This window comes from Ammospiza nelsoni, chromosome 1 (assembly GCF_027579445.1).
Source record: "Ammospiza nelsoni isolate bAmmNel1 chromosome 1, bAmmNel1.pri, whole genome shotgun sequence".
NCBI classification, from domain to species: Eukaryota; Metazoa; Chordata; class Aves; order Passeriformes; family Passerellidae; genus Ammospiza; species Ammospiza nelsoni.
The window spans coordinates 48,708,637-48,729,644 of NC_080633.1; the positions used below are offsets into that span (position 1 = coordinate 48,708,637).

The 21,008-nt window shown below is 42.4% G+C and overlaps 1 protein-coding gene across 1 annotated transcript in view; it reads left to right on the forward strand.

Moving 5' to 3' along the window:
• Positions 1 to 10,428: 10,428 nt before the first annotated feature.
• TRANK1 (tetratricopeptide repeat and ankyrin repeat containing 1) overlaps positions 10,429 to 21,008 on the forward strand; it is a 41,574-nt gene continuing 30,994 nt past the window's right edge. The window contains exons 1-6 of the mRNA XM_059482255.1: positions 10,429 to 10,562; positions 11,594 to 11,717; positions 12,918 to 13,068; positions 13,893 to 14,011; positions 17,432 to 17,515; positions 20,853 to 20,991. Coding sequence (XP_059338238.1) covers positions 10,429 to 10,562; positions 11,594 to 11,717; positions 12,918 to 13,068; positions 13,893 to 14,011; positions 17,432 to 17,515; positions 20,853 to 20,991 — 751 coding nt within the window. The remainder of the gene's footprint in view (positions 10,563 to 11,593; positions 11,718 to 12,917; positions 13,069 to 13,892; positions 14,012 to 17,431; positions 17,516 to 20,852; positions 20,992 to 21,008) is intronic.

The window sequence follows — 21,008 nt, forward strand, 5'->3', positions numbered from 1 at the left end:
CACCGCCAGCCTACTGGTGAAGGAGCAATGTAATGTTGGTTTTAGCTCCTAAAGCAAAACCCAGCACGGTGGGGGCTGCTGGCAGTGAAATTAAATCCATCCCAGCCAGCCCGGATACAGAGGAAGACGTGCAAGTGGTAACACTCAATATGAGAGAAAAGAACTTTATTAGAAATGCGATTAACAGAGGGGTGAATTATTGAATGATCTCCTGTGACGTATTAATCTTGGACTCACTGATCCACTTTTTATGGTGTGAAAAGACCATGGCAAACGATAAATCAGCGAACAGTTGCATGGCAGGAGGAGAAGGCTTCACTCCCGAGGTGATCATTGCACAGTGAAGTCCCAAGGAGCCACAGCTTCCCGAGAGCGGGGTTGCCGTGAGAATCCAGCGGGACAGCGCGCCACCTCAGGACGCGGGGGTGCCCTGGACGGCAACAGCGCCGGTTTTCCAACCATCCTGAAGGCACCGCTAGGTCATTTTAAGAAATGTCACTGGATACGCTTCCCGCTGCGGAGGGAGCCCAGAGCCATCCCAGAGCCCCTTCCCGAACCTTCCGGCGGGGAGATGGACGCCCACTACCTCCCACTGCCGCCACACTCGCTGCGGCGGGACGGGGCGGGACGGGACGGACACATCCCCCACAGGGGGGCCCATGCCCCACGGGCGGGGCGGTCCCCTTTCGATTCCCGGAGCACCGTGGATCTGTTTCGATTCCCCCACTCGCATTCGCGCGGTGACGCGGGCGGCGGGGGCGGGACGCGGGGCGGAGAGTTTAAGAGCGACAAGCGGAGCGCCCCGGTGGCGGTGGCGGCGGGGGACGGGCAGGCAGGTAGGTCGGTGGGTATGGATAGATTGATTGATGCGGTGCCTCGGCCGCCCCTTGTACCCCCTCACCCTCCCGGTGAGGGCAGCTCGGTGCGGGATGCGGGGAGCGGCGGGCTGAGCTGCCCGCGCCCCCCGCGCCGCTCCATGGATGCTTGGTGTGGCGCGGGGGCAGCCGCGGCCTCCTGGGGGTGGCTTCCCATTCCCATCCCGGTGGGAGCTTCCTGCGTGTTTGGAGCAGTTCCGGAGAGGGGACGCGCTGCCCCGGGCCAGGAGCGGGGGTGCGGGATTTGGCGTGTGGGCAGCGCGGGTGGCTGTGCTGGTTGGGAAGCGTGCCAGGGAATGTGTGGGGTGGTTGAAGGAAAAGGAGGACAGTGCGTTCTTGCTCCGGCTGGGCATCTGGGAGTGTGTGTTGGCCTGGTGTAGTGTGCGCGGAGGAGCTGGGGGGAGATGGGATGCCGTGTCCGTGCTTGAAAAGAAGACGGAGAACTCCTTTAGCATAGCCCGGAGCGAAGCATTGCTTTCGGTGCTTTTGGATCCTTTCCCTGAAAAGCAAAAACTCTTCTACAAGGTCGTGGAGTGGTCACTTAACAAAACAGACTTTTTCAACTGGAAAGGAGTTTGAGCACACTGCAGAAGAATAAATGCAGAAGGATCTCTCACCAGCTTTTGGGGTTTTTTTAAAGCGATTTACAGGGAATTAACTTCAGATTTATTGCGAATGGGAAGAGGCTTTGCTTTCCCATGAAAACATGCCAGAAGGAGTATTTCCTATCAGTGTTTTTTAACCTACATGCAATTAAGTTTGTCAAGCATTGGCTGTGAACTGCGCAAGCTTGAAAACCTTGATGTTAGGGCAGTGTTGGTGTTTTGGTCTTGGGGTGGTTTTCGTTTGTTTTTTCCTCATTCCAGAATGAATACCCTCTGGAGTGAATCTATACAAAGGAAATATGCAGGCTGTTTGTTTCTCTTACCCGATCGTAGAATCATAGGAAGTGCTGAGTTGGAAGAAAGTTACCAGTATCATTGAGTCCAAGTCCCGGCCCGACACAGCACACCCCCCCAAATAATCACACCGTGTGCCTGTGAGCATTGTCCAAATGCTTCTTAGCTCAGACTTGGTGTTGTGACCACTTCCCTGGGGAGCCTCTTCCTGATATCCAGTGTAAACCTTGCCTGACTCAGCTTCAGTAATTTTCATCGAGTCCTGTTGCTGGTCACGAGAGTGGAGAGATCAGTGCCTGCTCCTCCTCTTACCCTCTTGGGGAAGTCGCAGAGAGCAAAGAGATCTCCCCTCGGTCTCCTTCAAGCTGAATGAACCAAGTGACCTCAGCTGCTCCCTACAGAGATTCCTCTTCAGCGTCCTTGTGGTCTCCTTTGGATGCTCTCTAACAGCTTAATGTATTTTTTATTTTGTGGTGCCCCAAACTGCATGTAGTATTCAAGGTGAGGCCACACCAGTGCAAAGAAGAGCAGCACAATGATGACAGGAACATTGCCGGGTTGAGCAAACAACTGCAGCAGTGTAAACAAGTTCCTCTTGGACTGAGTTAGGTCTTGTATGGCTGAGCTAGATTAGGGATTTCAAGACTGCTGTTGTTTCAGAGAGAAACAGAAAGATTAGCTTTTCCTGCTGTTGTGAGGTTTTGGTGGTTTTTGTGTTGACCCAGTAATGACACTGTGCAAACAGAATATTGAACATGCTTTTGCATCATTTTTTTTTGTATATAAAATGGGAAATGCAAGTCTTTTCTTAATTTACTGGAAATCATAGGTATTTGTATGTATAAACAGGTGTGTTCTTGAAAAAGCAACTCCAGACATGGCTCAACCTTACATTTCCTAGGTGTGACTTGTTAATGTTAGGTTTCAAAGAGGGAAGAATCATTTGAAGCTGAAGGCAAAGAAGGCTGTATTGTTTCTGTTAACAAAACAGGATGTGCTGTGGAGCAAGGCCAGGCCTGTTGCTGCTGCAAGCTGTGAAACAGTCTTCAGGGAAAGCTAGTCAAATGTGCTTGGCCTGAGTTCAGCTTGCAAGGAAAGGAGGAAGGATGTTCCGAGGTATCATCTGGTTTTGGCTGGGATAGAGTTAATCTTTTTCCTAGTAGCTGGTACGGTGCTGTGCTTTGGATTTAGGATGAGAATAATGTTGACAAAACAGTGATGTTTTTGCTGTTGCTAAGCAGTGCTTATCCTGTCAAATGTTTTCCAGCTTGTCCCACTGGTGGGGAAGCTGAGTGAGGGCACAGAAAGCTGGGAGGGGATGCAGTTGGGACAGCTAATCAGAACTGTCCAAAGGGATATTCCATACCATGGAATGTCACATCGCTCTGTCAGGTTTCTCTGTCTATGGGTGGGAAACTCGTGTTTCCCAGGGTCTAAAGTAGGTACAGAGCTGGTGTGTGCACCCATCTCTTTTTGTGAAAGTTGTTGGCTTGTTCCTGGTCCTTCTGATGTTCATTTCCTTGCTATGTCACTTCCTTAGTACTTGTCACTTGCCTAGTATGTTTTCTGTGTGAAAGTGAAACACAAATCTCTGCTCTAAAGATTAGTAACATTTTAATGTCCACTTCTTGAAGTTTTGCATGGATTTCTGCTTGTCAGCATGGCTGGGCCAACTTCTGGCTGGGTTTAGGTCCTGTTTCTGTAGTCCTGTTTGGTGGTCATGCATCTGAAGAAGAACTGAGCTGCCAAGCTGTTTCAGCTGTGGGTTTGGTTAGAGACATCAGGTGGCTGGGCTTTGTTGTTAATAATTCCTTTCTGACAGCTTCCACAAACAAAAAGCAACGTACAGTGGTAATCTGAAAAAAGAGGACCCTGGGAGGTCATTCAGGCGAGCTCTGCCCACAGCAGGACCCTAGCCCAGAGTCTTGTTGTGTGTATTCTGTTTATACCCCTTGTGTCATTCAGACCTTGCACAAATCTTCCCTGTCTGCTTTATATGTGGTGTTTGAGGTGTTCACAGGCCTTTGAGACATCTGTGCTAGTTGCATCTGGGGTGTATTTGCCAAATGTTGATAAGGATGTTTGTCTTGTTTCTGACAATGTCTGTGCCCTGCAGTCATCAGTCAGAGTACATTTCCAAGGGAAAGCTTGGTATAAAATGAAGAGCTGTAGAGATGTTCTGTCTCACTCTGTGCTCTCTCACCCCAGCCATTTAACATCTTTTGAAAGCACAGCCAGAACTTAAAAGTCTTACAGCTGACTTCCAAAATAAAGAACTTGTGCTTGCCTGCTAGACCCAGGTCAGGTGAGAATTCCTTCTCAGTAGTGAGAGATCCTTTGTGCTGTCAAGGTGTGCTGAATTGGTGTGGTACTGCATAGGTGAAGCTACAGAACAGTAGCCTGAATTCCCCTAGTAGTGCTTCTGCCTGAGCACTTAGGAGGGAAGAGTATCTAGAGAACCAAAATTCTGCAGGTAGTGTTGAGGGTTGCTTGTGTCCAGTGATAGAGGTGTACGGGTGTCCAGTTCAGACTGAAACAACCTGATAAAATGTTCTCTCTATTCACGTACCTGGGAAATGGTTTTGTGTTTTTAGAGGCACACCACTCAAGAGATGCATGCTGTCTTTATCTTTGGAGTTCTGTGATGTATGGGACACCAACTGGCTGTGGAGCGTAGGAGCAGTAAAGAAACTTCATTTGGTCCGATTTGTGCTGAGTTCAGGACAACCTTCTGATAAGAAGCCATCACTATGCTGCTCTGCTTGCCCTAATCTAATCAAAATCTGCTCTAGAATCTCATTCATTATTTTCCAAGTGGTGCTGGCTTTTACTGGGAGCTAGGGGTCTTTGGAACTTCTAAGGTCTGGTACAAATCTAGCAAGTTGACTTCTTACAGAATTGTATTTTTTTCCTTGTTTTATAGGACTGAGTGAGAGTCTATCTATAGAAAAGGCTATCTCTATCTATCTATCTGAATATGTCCCTAATGATAGGGATGTCTGATGACTGTGTAAATTACAGGCTCTTCATTTGAGTCAACCAGTTTCTCCAACATGAGCTGACATTTTACAAGGGTTAATATGCGATCTTCTTGTTCATTGTAATCTTCTTCAATATCTCTCTTCATGAGATACTGTCTGAACATTCAATTAAAATATTGTTCAGACAAATGCCACTATGGCCTTTTTCAGACTAAACAGATCCATGAGGATGTCCATGTCTGAATCTCAGCTTCTTTCCTCTCTTCATCATGAGATTTCCAAATGTGTCTGGTCACTTACAAGCTCTTCATTTTTGTCTCTGCTGTTTCTTCAGGGCATCCTCTGAAATCTGATTTCCAGATTTTTCATTTGGCTTTTCAACATGCAGTGGAAAACTGAGAGAAGTAAATTTTTCCCTGCTTTTCACTGTCAAGGTTAGGCTTATACACATTGAAAGGAGACTGTGTTCTGTATATATGTCTTTGGTGGCTGCTGTTGTCATGAAAACAGGTAAAACTGGCTAGCAGGCCAAGCACTGCCATAGTTACAGCCACTTACAGCCTTCTTTGCTGTGTTTTTCTTTCTCTTACTGGGTCTGCCCTGACATTCACAAATGTCTGTATCAGGTCACAGGAAAGTGTCATTTGGAAGACCTGAATGCAGTGTCCCGTTGCTGGTGTAGCAGAAGGGACATGGCAGTCCTTTCTTGGCATCATGCTCTTGGAGCCAGGATGCTTTTGTTGAAGGAGAGCTAATGGAGCCCTGAGGTTTCCTGTTGAGACAACATGAATTATTTGAATGCTGATGAAATGTATTTAGTTGTAACTCAGCCACAGTGTAGATGCATTGTTGGGCTTTTTCTTTTCCAACCAAGTTTGTAATGTCTGCCTCTTGGGTTAACAAGGAAGAAGGAATTATTTGCTTAATAGGACTGAGAAAAGTACAGTCTTTAGAAGTCAGATTTCCTGGAAATAGGAGGATTCCTATTTGTCATCATTCTTTTAATTCAGATGCAGAGCTTCTAAGATTGCTGTATTTAATTTGTTCCTTGCATTATGGAAATCTACTGTGCTTGGAGAATAAAAACATTATCCTACCACTGAGTAATGCCATAGGGATGGATCCTTAAGGCTTAACTTTCAGAATCGAAAATAATTAAAAGCATGGCTGTGAAGGCCTTCTATTTTTTTTTCCTGTGAATTAAACAGTATCATGCAGTTTCTCTTTTCAAAATGTGTAAAGTAGATGCAGACAGAAAAACCAAAGGGCTGGGTTCACTCTCAGATTTCTAAAGTTTTTAGCACTGCCAGCTTCAGATGTTCAGAAAGCACAAGCTGGCCTCTTGGGACTCATAGCTGGCATAAGGAGCGCAGCATTTTTCAGTAGTGACAAATAGCTTTTCTGGCCAGTCTCCATTTGTGTTTTCAAAATTATCTTCTGAAGCAAGAGAAATCAAAACTTAGCATTGTAACCACTCTAAAGCTCCCTGCTTCTGACAGCAGTCTGACTAAAGCAGTTCAGTGGGACACTGACCAGCACAGTAACACAAGAGTTGATGACGCCTAAAGTAAATGGGAATTTTGACCACTGGCAGCAGTAGGGTTTGGAGAAGATTGTTTCTGACTTAACTATATAATGTTTTGGTTTAATTCCGTGAATAAAAATTAATGTGCTTCATTTTGTTGTCACATTCATGCTGGTGGAGCTGGTTGTCTCATTCATGCTGGTCTCAGGAGTCATAAAAAAACTAAACAGAGTAGATCATGTCTCTTTGATTTTTTTTTGTTTGTTTTGTTTCTGTTTTATTTCTGTGAATGATAAGGTCTCAACAATGCACTGGGGAGAGTCTCCCAGGCCTTAGGGTGTCCCCCACACCTTTATGTGTTTCTTAGACTCCATAGCTTAGGAGAAATCCCTGCTTCATGAGGGCAAGGTGTCTGGCTATGATGGAGTTAATTTTCTTCATAGTAGCTGGTATGGTGCTTTAAATTTGTGAGCAGAACAATGCTCCTAGCACAGTGATGTTTTAGCTATTGCTGAGCAGTGTTTGCACAGTGTTGAGGCCTTCTCTGTTCCTCACTTGGCCTCCCAGCGAAGAGGTTTGGGGTGCACAAGAGGTTGGGAGGGGGCACAGCTGGGCAGATGACCCAAAGTGACTGAAGGGATAGTCCATGCCATGTGGCATCATGCTCAACAATGGTAATGGGGAGAAGGGGACTTAGGGGGATTAGCCTTCCCTGTCTTGGGAACATGGGCATTATTCCATGTCAGGGGGATGGTTAATGATTGCCTTTGCATCACTTCTGTTATCTTTCTCTCTTCTTCCAGGTCTCTCTTGGTTACTGAGCAATTTTTATCTTGATCTACAACTTTTTTTTTTGTTTTACTTCTTCCTTTTCTCTTTCCCCATCCCACTGGGAGTGGGAGCATGCAAGCACTTAGCCGCCCACTGGGGTTAACCCACAGCACTCATCCCCAAAAATCTTTTTATAGTTATATCCAGATAGAGCTGTGTCTTTTACCTGTGCCAGCTCAGGCAGAGTAATAGACAACAGTTCTGTTTAATGATCCTCATGCTTGATAGACTTTACATAATAGGCCCCCAGTTAGTCCATTGGTTTTGAGTTAAAATTGTTTATGCTGCAGGAAGATGTTGGGCAATAGCAAGACATGCTGTGCTAGCCTGCACAGCAGTTCTTTTGGATCATTAGCTTAGATGATGTCAGGTCTGCATGCCCAGTGTATCTCTCTGGTCTGCAAACTCTCTGGGTATAGTTGCTAAAGCCTGCAGCAGACCAGCCCAGTTATTTATATGATCTGCAGTTTGAAGTTTTGGCTGGGAAACTCCAGTTCTGGAAAAGGATGAGAACTTGTGTTCTGGTGAAAATTCCTGCTGCCTGGAAAGGGGAGGGCATGCTGCCTTCTCATCTGAAACAGGGAGTTCAATTCCAAAATTTATCAGCACAGAACACGTTGGAAAGTCTTTTTAAAATGCTCATTGCTGCGTCTGCTGTACTGTGGAAAAAAAAAATCTTTTAAATACCTTGCAAATACCTTTTATTTGTACTTGTACTTTTAGTATGTTCCAAAGGAAAGTAAGACAAAAATATAATTCTGGGGAAAAACATTACAGTGAGAAGCATAGCTTCCTTTAAAAAAGAAAAAACCTGAAATTAAGCTAAATTTGGAAAACCACTAGTTCATGTGTATTCCTACTTGAAAAAACTCCTGTGTAGCTTACCTATTTTGGTATTATTCTTGAGAAAATAATTTGTCAAACTTCCTGATGATAAAGAATTGAAATCTGAAAGAATTACACGAAAGATGAGGTAGAACCATATTTTAGTATTTGTTTTTTTCCTTTGTTCTGTTGCTCTATTATTTTCCTTTTTTTCACCTTAATAATGCTCATACCATGCAGTGTAAAATAAATTCTGAATATCTTATGAGTACACTTGATTTGCTGTCTGTAGAAGTAGTATTTTTAAAGTGTATACTGTATACGTTGGTCAATAAAGTGATGATTTAATTTGCTTGAGATAACTGTAAAAATTACCCCTCTTGCATGACTGGTTGTCGTGCCTCCTCCAAGTAGCTGGGACCTCTTTCTCTTGAGTTTAGTTTTTTATCCAGGATTTCATCTGTTCTTGGTGCTTCCCTGGAATTAGCAAGCTGATGGCTCAATTAAAGACATTATCACGGAGTGTGTATTTGTTTAGTTAAGGTGTAACTTCTGACTGTTCATTTCCCGGTCAGCCTGAAGCAGTGTAGATTTGAGCTTTATGGTTTCACCTGATTTTTCTGCTGTTGCCCTCTCAGAGATGTGGGCTGCTGCTCTCCCATCTGCTTGGTGCACTTGTGAGGCTGACAAGTGCTTTTTGTGCTTGGATAAATGCAAAGGCACAGTGCCATCTGTAGTGTGCTTCACCATACCTCTGTGCTCACAAGACAGCACTGATTCCTGGTGTTTCAGCCTCATCCTGAGGAGTGCTACAGAGAAAATACATCAGTAATGTTTCTTGCTTTGTCTGTACATTCATATACTTAAAAATATCACGTTTGCTCTGTAGCCAAGAGATCTTGCACATATTTCAGTCCTGCTTTCAGCTGGGATAATTTTCTAGTCAGTAGCTGGTACAGTGCTGAGTGTTGGATTTAGTGTGAGGATGATGTTGATAACCCCCTGATGTTTTCGTAGTTGCTGAGCTGTGTTTGCCCTAAGTCAAGGGCTTCTCAGCTTGAAAGGAAACGGGGAGGGGACACAGCCAGGACAGCTGACCTGCGCTGGCCAAATGGATGTTCTCTGCCATGGTGTGTCATGTGTAAAAATTAGCGGGGAAAACTGGCCAGGGGCTGCTCCTCAGGAACTGGCTGGACATTGGTCAGGGGGTGGTGCGCAATTGCACTGTGCATTGGTTGTTTTGCGTATTCTACATATATTATTAGTGGTATCAGTATTAGTATTTTCCCTTCTTTTTATGTGATGTTAAGCTGTCTTTATGTCAACACAGAAATTTTCCTTTTTTTCCCTAATTCTCTCCCCCATCCACTCAGGGAGTGGGGGTGTGAGCTGAGGTTTGTGTGGTGTTTAGCTGCCTGCCAGACTAAACCTTGACATTATGTTAGCAGGTAGCAAAGGTTGCAGATTTTATGGGTTTTGTTACAAGCCTGTTAATAATAAGTAAATCTCTGCATTCCTATTTGGCGAATTAATCTTAATTGCACTTAATCTTAATCTTAATTGAGATTTGTGAGATTTGTACAGGTTTTTACAGGTAATGGAAACAGCTTTTAATAATAAAATCAATCTGTGAAGAAGGATTCTGCACAGCAGTTTAGCACTGGATATTTCTCTTGTCTGTTTCTTGTGTGCTGTTTCTCATATGTGTAGCTGCTTTTCCTCTTGCATTTGTTTCTTTTATCTAGCTGCTTGACCATGTGATTAGCTTTCTTTAATGACACTAATTTTAGAATTTTAATGATGAAATAGTTTTTCAGTAAGTTACAGTTGATGCTAGTTCCAACCTTTGTTTTCTCTGGCCACTTCCTGTATTAATTTTAATAACTGTCTTAAGTCTGGTTCAAGGTCCTCAAGCACTATTACCATGCTATGTTGCAATATTTTCTTGCGGTAATTAAGTTTCTATCAGTTCTGTATGAATTGGATTGTTGAGTATCTAAACAGAGGACCTAGATTAAAAACTCATAAATAAAAAGCAAGTAAATGAGTTTTGTGTTTAATTAATTGAAATATATAGCTTCATGTATTTCTTAAGCATATAAATGCTGTGTTTTCTCAGATGTTTCCTCCTGCATTGAGTATATACTCACAAATTGAAATAATTTGGAATCCTAATTTAAAAGATACAGTTTAAGACCCGAGGATGAAAATTGAAACAAAAATGCATACCAGTGTTAGATCTGTTGGCTGAAGTTTATTTAAAAGTAGATGAAAAGTTGAGGAGACATCAACAGCAAAAATGAGGCTGTCACAGGAGCTCTATTTTACTAACCCAACTGCAGGAAACAAAGAAGATGTGCTCTTTTGTCCTCCTTTTCAAATACGCAAAAACTAAGATGAAAATTTAAGTCAATTTTAGGGAAAGAAATGTCTCATAAGTCAATGCTTTTATTTGATTATTTTTTTTCCTTTCTTTTTTTTCTTTCCTTAGCATGGATCCCATGACATATGCACAGTTGAAGAGGCAAGCTGGGAACCAGGATTTTAAAAATGGAAATTACTCTTTGGCCATCAAAAACTATGATGAAGCTCTACAAACACTTGGTTATTTAATGCAATGGGTCCCGTAAGTATTCTTGAATTATGAGATGCAAACCATAAGACCAACCTGAAATATGTAAATAAGTACAATTGCACAGTTAATTCAAAACTGTATTTTGACCTAACACTTGATTTTCTTGTATCTTTTTTCACACTCTTTAGTGTACCAGTTTTATAGCTATTCTGTTCCTTACATTTATGTGAGAGATTAATTAGGGACTTAAATCTGAATATTTTTACATAAATATCAATTTTAAACTAAAGCTCAAATGCTGCAATTTTGCCATGTCCTGGCCTATTGTTATATGAATCATCTGATTATCTGTAAAATGATTCATGCAGGTCACTTTGTTCTTGCTGTTGGGTCATTCTCAGTATTCTGTGACTTGTTAAAAATAGTTTTTCAGCAGAAGATTCCTTTGGGTATTTTTTTCCAGATGCACTTTTTTTTCCAGATGCTTTTCATCAGTTAACATAAGTTGGTAATGTTATTAATGATTAAATAGTTGAGTATTATGTGAACTATTAAATATTCATTAGTCCTGTATATTAAACCTGCTGTTAACCTAATTTAACACCGGCCACTCATTTATTTTAAATGTGGATTTTTCTCTTGGCTTCACCAAATGATGATACACTAAAATGCATTGAGGTTGTTTTTTTTGGTGACCAAAATGTGTTTAGTACCCTTTCCATGCCACAGCTTCCATTCAGGGTCTGTTTTTCCCCATTCCTGGCTGCTGGGTTTCAGTGGGTGTATTGAGGTGGTCTGAGCTCTTGCTAAATCCTCATACTTCATTATTCCAGTGGCTTGGCTTTCTGCTTCAGAAGACACCAGGTTATCACTATGGGTGTCACTAAGGTAGCATTAGGATGTCTCTAACACATTTTATAGTCAATATTCAAATGATCTTTATTATCTACAACTGCATTTTTTACCTCTGATTTTGTCAGGTGGGTGATACCTGTCAGTTTTTAAATTTATTTTTATCACTAACTGAAAAGCATGATCCTTTTTCAAGTGAATAAAGAGTCATTCCAAAACCATATCTTTAGGTGTTCCCGAGACATAGCTGTGCTATTGTGCAACAAATCAACTGCCTTGTACTGCCTGGGCAAATGGAAGGATTCAATGGTCTTAGCCCACCAAAGCTTACAGTGGGATGCGGAGTATGTTAAGGTATTCAGATGCTTAAGCTGACAATTTTTGCATGCCTTCCTTGCTTATTTTATTTTATTTTATTTTATTTTATTTTATTTTATTTTATTTTATTTTATTTTATTTTATTTTATTTTATTTTATTTTATTTTATTTTATTTTATTTTATTTTATTTTATTTTATTTTATTTTATTTTATTTTATTTTTAATAATGGTGTCATTATCTTCTTTTTATTGTGTTTTTGCTTTGGGGCATGATGATTACATATAGCATAAAATTCCAGAATCAGTGTTTGATTCTCCACATAAGCATCAGATTCACTGCTGTAGTAGTATTTTTAATGAAATGATGCAGCTCCCTTTTGCACCAGGAGATGCTGGTTCTCTCTGTACCAATGCTTTCAAGAACTGTGTCTACCAATGTCCCAAACAAGGATTACACGTTAATGAGTCCCCAGTTCCTGGGAGTGGTACTTGGTGACCGAGGTCATATTGTATTTCCAGTGGACAGAACAATACATTGCACTTGGCTTGTGATTAAATACACATTGATTAAGTACACCTTGACTCAGGTAGCTAGGAGTAAGTAGGAGCTGTACAGTATTTATGATACAGAGTCTACTCTTTGATTGCCTTTTATGTGCAATAAACAGTCTTCTGGTCTAACCACCAAAGACTCCTGGAGCCTTTAGTAGAACGTTTTATATTTAGATATGGTAAAATTGCACCCAAATACCCATTTAACTTGTGCTGTGTTGCAACATGCCAGTTATCTGATTTGAACAAATTAACTCCACTAGGACTCTGAACTGGTACAGTCTAATTCAGGGTGAATATAAACACATTCAGGTGCTGTTGGCTGAAGAATATATTGATTGTGGGAAAGAAATACTGCAAAATGCAGTGGTGCGGAAACATAAATATTTATTCTGAACCTTGTGACACAAAAACACCCCTCAGTATTGTCTAGAGGAGGTTAACATACAGCTGCTGAAAGCAGGTCTTTCATCCTGTAGTTATTTTCCAAGCTTTGGATTTCAGGATTGCTCTTTTAGTATCTGTGATAATATTAGCAAGATATTGTGAATTTCAAGGAATTAGAATAAAACAGTTTATTTAACTTTTTTTTTTTGTTGTTGTTTGGATCTATGTATAAGAAGCTGTGGAGTAAATATCTCAGAATATTTTCCCAACATCTTTTTTTCTCCTTTTTTTTTCAGGCTTATTATAGAGCTGGCCACTCATTCATCATGTTATCAAAGTCTAATGAGGCAGTTTCTATGTTCCACAGAGGTCTGTCTCTATTGAATTCTTCTTCAGATCAAACTCAAATTGCTGAGTTTATAGCAGGAATCTTCATGAGTGTCAATGGTAAGCTCAAATTAAGACCTTGATTTTTCTAAGAGCCTTTCAGTAGTGATGACACTTAGTAGCATATCCTTTTTGAGATCATTCCTTTGATCCTTCAGTGTGTCAGGCCTGTTTGAGGATTAGGAATATACTGAGGATGTGGTGAATTTGGTTCAGTTTGCATACAGCAGACATCAGCAATCTCAAAACAGTGCAGGGACAGGAACACGTCAATTATGGAATAGTTAGAAAAGGTCAGAATTTACAGTCAGGAAGACAAGATTTGGAGCTCCAGACCCCAGAGGCTTTAAGTGGGTTTTGTCCAGACCACCCTGCTTTTTTTTTAGCCAGGTAGATTTGAAAATAATCAGAAGATAGGCATTTTAAACTGTGTTACAATTTCAGTGTGGAGACTTTCCCACAGCTACTTATGGACAGCAATGAAAAGAGGAAATGTGGCCTTACCGTGGCATTGTATCGGTGTTTTTCAGCAATGCCCATCGTCTGTCTGCCTGCCCTCTCTCCTTAGTCTGTCCTCTTCTACTGGCTTTTTGGGCTTTGTCTGATGGGCCTACAGGGCATGTCAGGAGATTTCAGGTTGTGCCTCTGCTGCCTTTTCCTGAGACTGTAGCCCCACATTAAAGTCCTTGATTCCTGGTTGCAGAATCAGTAGCTGATTGACCTGTAAGTGGAAGAATTGCCATGATGTTCACAGTGCCTTGGAGCTTTGAGATGGTTCTTGAGAGCAGGGATTAATTTTAATGATCTCTGTGCAATGAAGTTGGACACTTCAACCTTTGAAGTGGTGTATAACAAATATTCTTCTCTGTTGCTTATTCTTGCAGATCAACAAATCTTGCCACCAGCTTTCTACCCTGCATATGATTATATCTTCAGTGCACATTTCAATGCACTGATTTGGCAAGCAGTGATAGAAAGGCTGGCCCAGAAAGGGAAGTGGCGGGTAAGTGTGTCACCGTGTCACTGTGTCACCTCCCACTGTGTGTTGGGCACTCATGTCTTACCACTTCAGCATAAGTTTGTGTTACCTTTAAAAGCCAAAACTGTGAATGTGTATTGCTGCCTGGTTCAAATGTCTTGATTTTTAAGACTTGGAAAAATGCTTTTAGTGATAAATAATTTCTGAAACTCATTTCTGAAAGGGATATGATGGGCTTGAAATCCTGCTTGTCTCTTGCTGCTGTCTGTTGTCTCTCTTGTAGTACCACCTAGAGTCACTATTCAATTCAATAATATTCGAATTAGAGGGGTAAAAATACAAATTTATTTGTGGTCCCTTTTACTTTTCCTTCTGTATGACAAGCTGGATTTTTGAAACTGTGAAAGACCCACAGTAAAGGAGCATCTCAGTGGAAGTATTCATGGTTGTTGAGCAAAACCAGATAATTTAGAAAAATCAGAAGGTGGATCATCTGAAATTATTTTAGTCGTCTCTCAACTGTGGAAAAAATTGATGATTGTCACAGTTACACCTGTATGGGATGTTGTTGGTGAGTGCTGGCAGTAGGGCCAGCAGGGCACCTGTGAGGAGTAGCTGGAGCTGTGTCACTTCCAGCTGGCTCTGACAGTCCTATTTTAGGTCATGGCTCAAACAAGGTGCTGGTGCCTCAGAGAAAGTGTGCTATAAAAAGGGCCAAGCTCTGCCTGGGAGAGTGAGGGGGAAAGAGTGAGAGAAACAGCCCTGTGAGCTCCAGGGGTAGAGAAGGAAGAGGTGCTCCAGGCCAGAGCAAGGGGCTCCTTTGCAGCCTGTCCCAGGCAAAATGGAAACTTCAGTTGAGGTTTATCAGGGAAACCCTCCTGTTGAGTCATAAGTTTCAGACAGAACCCACTTGCTTTCCAAATTGCTCAGGGGGTGCCTAGAGCCTGTTGGATCCAGTCCTACTCCCAGGCTTGGTGAATGGTTTATGTTTAAAGGATAATATATGTGTCACTGAGCCTTTATATGACTTTGTCCCACAGGATTAAGGCTGGCAAACCAAATATATACATATGAATAAAATTAATGACTTATTTAAACTTATGATAATGATCAGACTTAAATACTTTAATCAGAATTATTTACTACATGGTACAGATAGTTATAACAGTTAGTAAATATTATATAATAATATATACACTATATAATAGTGTACTATTTATTGAAGCAATAGTAAAACATTGGTATTAAAGATAGCAAAATTGTTATTAAGTAGAGATTGATATTACTCTCCCATGCCAGTGGCCATGAGCAAACCTCTTTTGCTCAGCCTCCAGGAGTAGCCTTGAGGGGAATTTCCACTCAGGGGAGGAATCTCTGCACACATACAGGAAGGGATGTTAGAAGATGCTGCTTTTAAAAAGTGTGACTGTGCTTTTGTCACATAAAGGGACTGTCAGTCATGTATTTCTAGGCTGGCTGTGTCAGCTTAGCAGCTTTAGATCAGTTATCAGTAGCATCACCTGTTGGTTCCTTTATCAGAAACTTTGCTGTGTCGTCACCGGTACCAGTTTCTGTCAGGAAACACTGTTTTTCATATCCTTAGAACATATAACTCTGGGATTGATGAGTCAGGCTGGTCTCAGCATTCTTCAAGACCATAAGCAGTGTGACCTTCCCTTCTCTATCCATCAATGATAACTTTTACAAATAAGGTAAAGTTCAAGATGTTTTACCACCACTTTACCACCACTCTGCTTAGGCAGAGTAACTTGTGGAGAGACCATGAAGGAACAGGCTTCTGACAGTAACCAGAGCCTATGGGGGACTCACACTGGAGCTATGGACTCACTGGTGCCCCACATGCCCCATCCAAGCCCCTACTCTGGGCAGGGACATCTCTCATTAGATCAGATTGCTGAAAGGCTGGCCAAACCTGACCTTCAGTGCTCTTAAGGATGGTACATTCAGAGCTTCTCTGGTCAGCCTGTTCCAGTGCCTCACCATGTGTATCATGAAAAATTTCTTCCTTATGTCCAGTGAGAAGAAACTCTCTTTGAGGTTAAAACTGTTGCCTCTTGTCCTGTCACAAAGGCCTTGATAAAAAGTTTTTTTGTAAAGCCCCCTTTTTGATATTGACGTCATTGAAGTGAGTTTTCCCTGAAACCTTCTCCAGGCTGAATAACCCCAGCTTCTCAGCCTTCCATCACAGGAGAGTTCCTCCATCCCCATCTAACTGAGGCATGGAGAGTTGCTCCATTTTGTGGCCCTCCTCTGGGCTCATTCCAACAGGTCCATGTCTTTTCTGTACTGGGGACTCCAGAGCTGGATGTAACATTCCAGGTTGGTCTCAGCAGAGCAGAGAGGTAGTCACCTCCCTTGACCTGCTGACCATGCTATTTTTCATGCAGCTCAGGGTCTTGTTTGTTTTCTGGGCTGCAAGTGCACATTACTGGTTTTTATCCTACTTTTCATCCACCATTATCCCACAGGTCCTTCTTCCTCAGTCTGTATTGATACTGGGGATTGCCCTGACCCAGGTGGAGGACCTTGCGCTTGGCCTTGTTGAACTTCCTGGCTTCCCATGGGCCTGCTCCTCAAGCCTGTTGGAGTCCTCTGGATGTCAGTCCTTCCCCTGAGCATTATCAACTGCATCACTCAGCTTGGTGCCATCTGCACCAAGCTTTAAACTCCCTGAGTGACTGAAGGCACCTCACAGTCCCACTGGCAATGTCATTAATGAAGACAATGAATGTAGTGGTCCCACTACAGGCACTGGAGGGACACCACTCACTACTGGTTTCCACTTGGACACTAATCCATTGACTACAGCTCTTTTGATGCAGCCATTCTGCCAATTCCTTATCCATCCAGCAGTCCATTCATTAAACTGATATCACCACAGTTTAGAGCTAAGACTTGTAGGGCACTGTAGTGAAGGCCTTACAGAAGTCCAGGTAGATGGCGTCCATAGTCCTTCCTTGTCTTCTGGTGAAGCTAGGTGGGTTTTCAAGGAGCAAGGCAAAGTTTTTTAGAGAAACTGAGAAAATGGAAGAAAGCAGAAGAAGATACAGTATTCATTTCTTGCTTTCTGCTTGGGGTGTTGGTGTTAGCTGGACAGTCTTGTCCCCAGTGTAAAGGTCCATTCCTGAAGCAAAGGGTTACTTCCAAGCACTGGAAGTATTCCAAGTATTGGAGAATCTTTTAGGGCCTAACTTTTTTAACATGCTTTTATTTCTGAAGAAACTTTCATCACTTCCTACTCTCCACTGTATATTACATTAATTCAGTTGAAAATTAGAAACTGAGATTCAGTTGCAATATTACAAAGAGGTCTGAAATACTGTTAGCCTGTCTTGGCTTTCTGACACAAGATCTGATGAGGCAATGAAAAACAAAGTTTTAAGTGTGTTTATAAGAGCATTAATGATTGGGGGTTTTTTTCAGTCTTGTCTGTTATTGTTGTCCGAGAAGCAAGAATTGCCCTGTGATCTCAGAGTTAACCAGGTATCTCTGAAGAATCTCTTTGAGGTAAGTTCATGTTTTATAATACCTGGATGTTATATGATTATACTTTATCATCTATTTGTTTGAAAATTTAATTTCATGTAACGTAATGTTTTTAAGTGAAATTTAATATTTCCAAGGTGTATTAGTATTACAAAGGTGTAGCTGGAGGCTGTCTGTGAGCCAAGAGCTGCTGGGAGTTCAGCAGCTCTGCAGCTCAGGAGCAGCCGGTTTCCATAGCAGTGACATACCAGCTTCCTAAAGGCATCCACAGTGTTTGTGAGAAATTGAGAAGTTCCACTGGGATTTACCATGAACTCCTAGAATGATTTGGGTTGGAAGGGATGTTAAAGATCATCTGGTTCCACCCGCCTGTCATGGGCAGGGACACCTTCCACTAGACCAGGTTGCTCAATGCCCCATCCAACCTGGCTTTGAACAACTGCCAGGAATGGTCACCCATAGCTTCTCTGGGAAACCTGTTCCAGTGCCTTATCACCCTCACAGTAAAGAATATCTATATTTCTTACAGTTTCTTTCCTGACAGGAACTTTAGAAGACATTAGCTGTAGTATCTCTGCTTGCTAATAACTGTTGCAAGGTTTGGTGATTTATGAATGCGAGACTCACAAGCTGAGAGCAAAATGAATCTGTTTATTGCATAGTTAAGACAGTGTTTATACACTTAGTGTGAGAATCTTTGTTCAGTCCTTTGCATGCAACCCGGCTGCAGGCCTGCAATAAATCTGTCAGCCTGACAGTTTGTTAGTTTCCTCAAGGTTTGCAGGCTTCGAAGAAACAGGACGCCTTTCCTGTTCTCAGTGTGTACTTCCTCTCATGATTCCCAGGAATTTTCTCAGTATCAGGCTTTGCTGTTGCTCACAAAGGCTTATGTCACTGCAGGCCCCCAGCCAAGTAATAATTAGGATTGACTCCATGATTCTCAGAAGGCTGATGAATAATTTTATTATTTTATACTTATTAAGAAACCCCTTGGCCTTACAGACACTCATGATACACGTGGACCCAACTGGTCCTTCCATCCAAACACCATCACCATTGGCCAATTAAGAAACCACCCTTTGGTAAACAAATCTCCATAACACAGTCCACATGTTCAACAGGTGCAGCAAGTGAAGATAAGAATTGCTTATCATTCTTTTCTCTGGTCTTCTCACAATGCCTGGGAGAGTTGTGCATTGCTCTCTGTGGCCAGAGAGCTGCTGCCACAGGTTTGAGTTGTATTGGTGGAATATACTAGAATTTGCCATTTGGCTGTTACAGTCCTTGTGCTACTTTGGTCATAATAATTTAAAAATGGTGCTTTTACCTTAATTGTATTTCAGTTTGGTGCCTGACAGAGTGAGCAGGAGTATTTCTGAGGGTAATGCTAGGGAAATAAATTCACATCTCCTCACAGGCTTGTTTTTAGAGATAGTGGAAGAATTAGTGAACGGATATATGCAAGCATGTCTTGGTTGGGTGTCATTAGGCACTGTGCTGTGCCAATGCTAGCACAGTAACTCCACACAGGCAGTGAAGCCTGGAAACACAGCAGAAGACCCATGCAGAGTGTCTTAGCAAAGTGTCTTCCAGCGAAGCGAAATGCCTCATTGAGTCAGGAAAAATGGGTAGGCTTTGCAAATAGTACAGCCCTTTTTTTGTTGAATTGGCCCAACCAATCTTACCTGTTTTAGTGGGTTTGTTGTACACATGGAAGGCTGAAAGAATCAAGATGAAAAATCCCAAAGTACCAATCCTCCTTTGCAAAAATTAGAAAATGTGGCTTTCTGACAACTCGAACTTCCCCTGCTGCTCCTGCATTCTCCCTATAATCTGTTGTATTTTGGTTTGATAACTCTGCTCAAAGAGTATTTCTTGCCAGTCAAAATTTGGCATGAAGTATTAGAAAAAAAGATTTATTTGTAAATGTTGGAAGCATGTGTGAAGGCTGCTATTTAAAAAGATGACTGGCACAAACGGAGAAGTTTTGTCTGAACGCTGTTTCCGACCACCTCCTCATGTCCTGATCCTTCTGGCATATTGTCTCAATTCCCGTCTTAGCTTCTGCTGTACACCTCCATAGCATCCTATATTGCTATACCCCTTGTAGACTGTGCTTCATGTTCATTAAGTGCTTGCTAGAACATACTTTTTAAGTTCAGCTGGCTTCTGCTCAGGCTGTGTAGTTTTGAGATTGGAAGAGACCTTCACAATCAACTCAGCAGCACTATAATCATTCCTAAACTCCAGTTGCCACATCCAGAATGCCTCTCGAACACTCTCTGAGTTGGTAACTCCACCATCTCCCTGGGCAACTTATTTCAGTACCGAACCACTCTTTCAGTCAAAATTTTTTCCCCAATATCAGATCTGAACCTCTGCTGACCCAGCTTAAGGCCATTTCTCCTCTGTCTTTCACCTGGAAGGAGGTGAAAGAGACCAACCCCCAACTGGCTACAGCCTCCTTTCTGAAAGCTGTAGAGAGCAGTGAGGTCTCTCCTTAGCCTCCTTTTCTCCAGGCTAAACAATCCCAGTTCCTTCAGCCCCTCCTGATCAGACCTGTGCTCCAGAACCTTTTACCAGCTCCATTGCCTTTTTCTGGACACACTCCAGCACCGCAATGTTTTTCCTGTAGTGAGTGGCTCAGAACAGAGCACAGGACTTGTGGTGTGGCCTCACCAGTGCCAAGTGCAGAGGGACCATTGCCACCCTTGTCCTGAAGGCCACACTATTCCTGACATCAGTTTGTTGGGACTGAGGCCACCGGAGGAGGCCACCAAGATGATTATGGGAATGGAGCATGTCTCCTGTGAGGAAAGGCTGAGAGAATTGCAATTGTTCAGCCTGATAGAGAACAGGCTATGTGGTGACCTAATTGTGGCTTTACAGTACCTGAAGGGAGCCCACAAGAAAGATGGGGAGAGACTTTTTACAAGAGCACATGGTGATAGGAAGAGGGGGAATGGATTCAGACTGAAAGACAGTAGGTTTAGATTAGATATTGAGAAGAAATTCTTTACTCAGAGGGTGCTGAAGCGCTGGAACAGGCTGCCCAGAGAAGTTGTGAATGCCCCATCCCTGGAAGTGTTTGAAGTTGAATGGAGTTCTGAGCAGCCTGGTGAAGTGAAAGATGTCCCTGCCTACACCAGGGGGTTCAAACTAGATGGTATTTAAGGTCCCTTCCAACCCAAGCCATTCTGTGTAAGTTTATGAAATAAATAGTTCCATTTTACAGTGGCTGTGGCTTGGTTGTTGTTGTGCTACTGATTCTTGTCATGAAAATATAGAAAATACTGAAAAAGAAATGCTTTTTGTCTATGTAAAAATAATGTGTTGTAATTGTTCTCTTTGCTGCCAGACTTCTGAGTTGTATGGTCATGGTGAGAAGCTGCAGGAAGTAGCAGAGTTAGTCAAGTGGCTGATTTCCATTGGGGCCAAGGCTGAGTCCATCGGGCTGTATCCACTGCATGCTGTTATCAGACTGTGTATTAAAGCAAGTGAGTGACATCTGCAG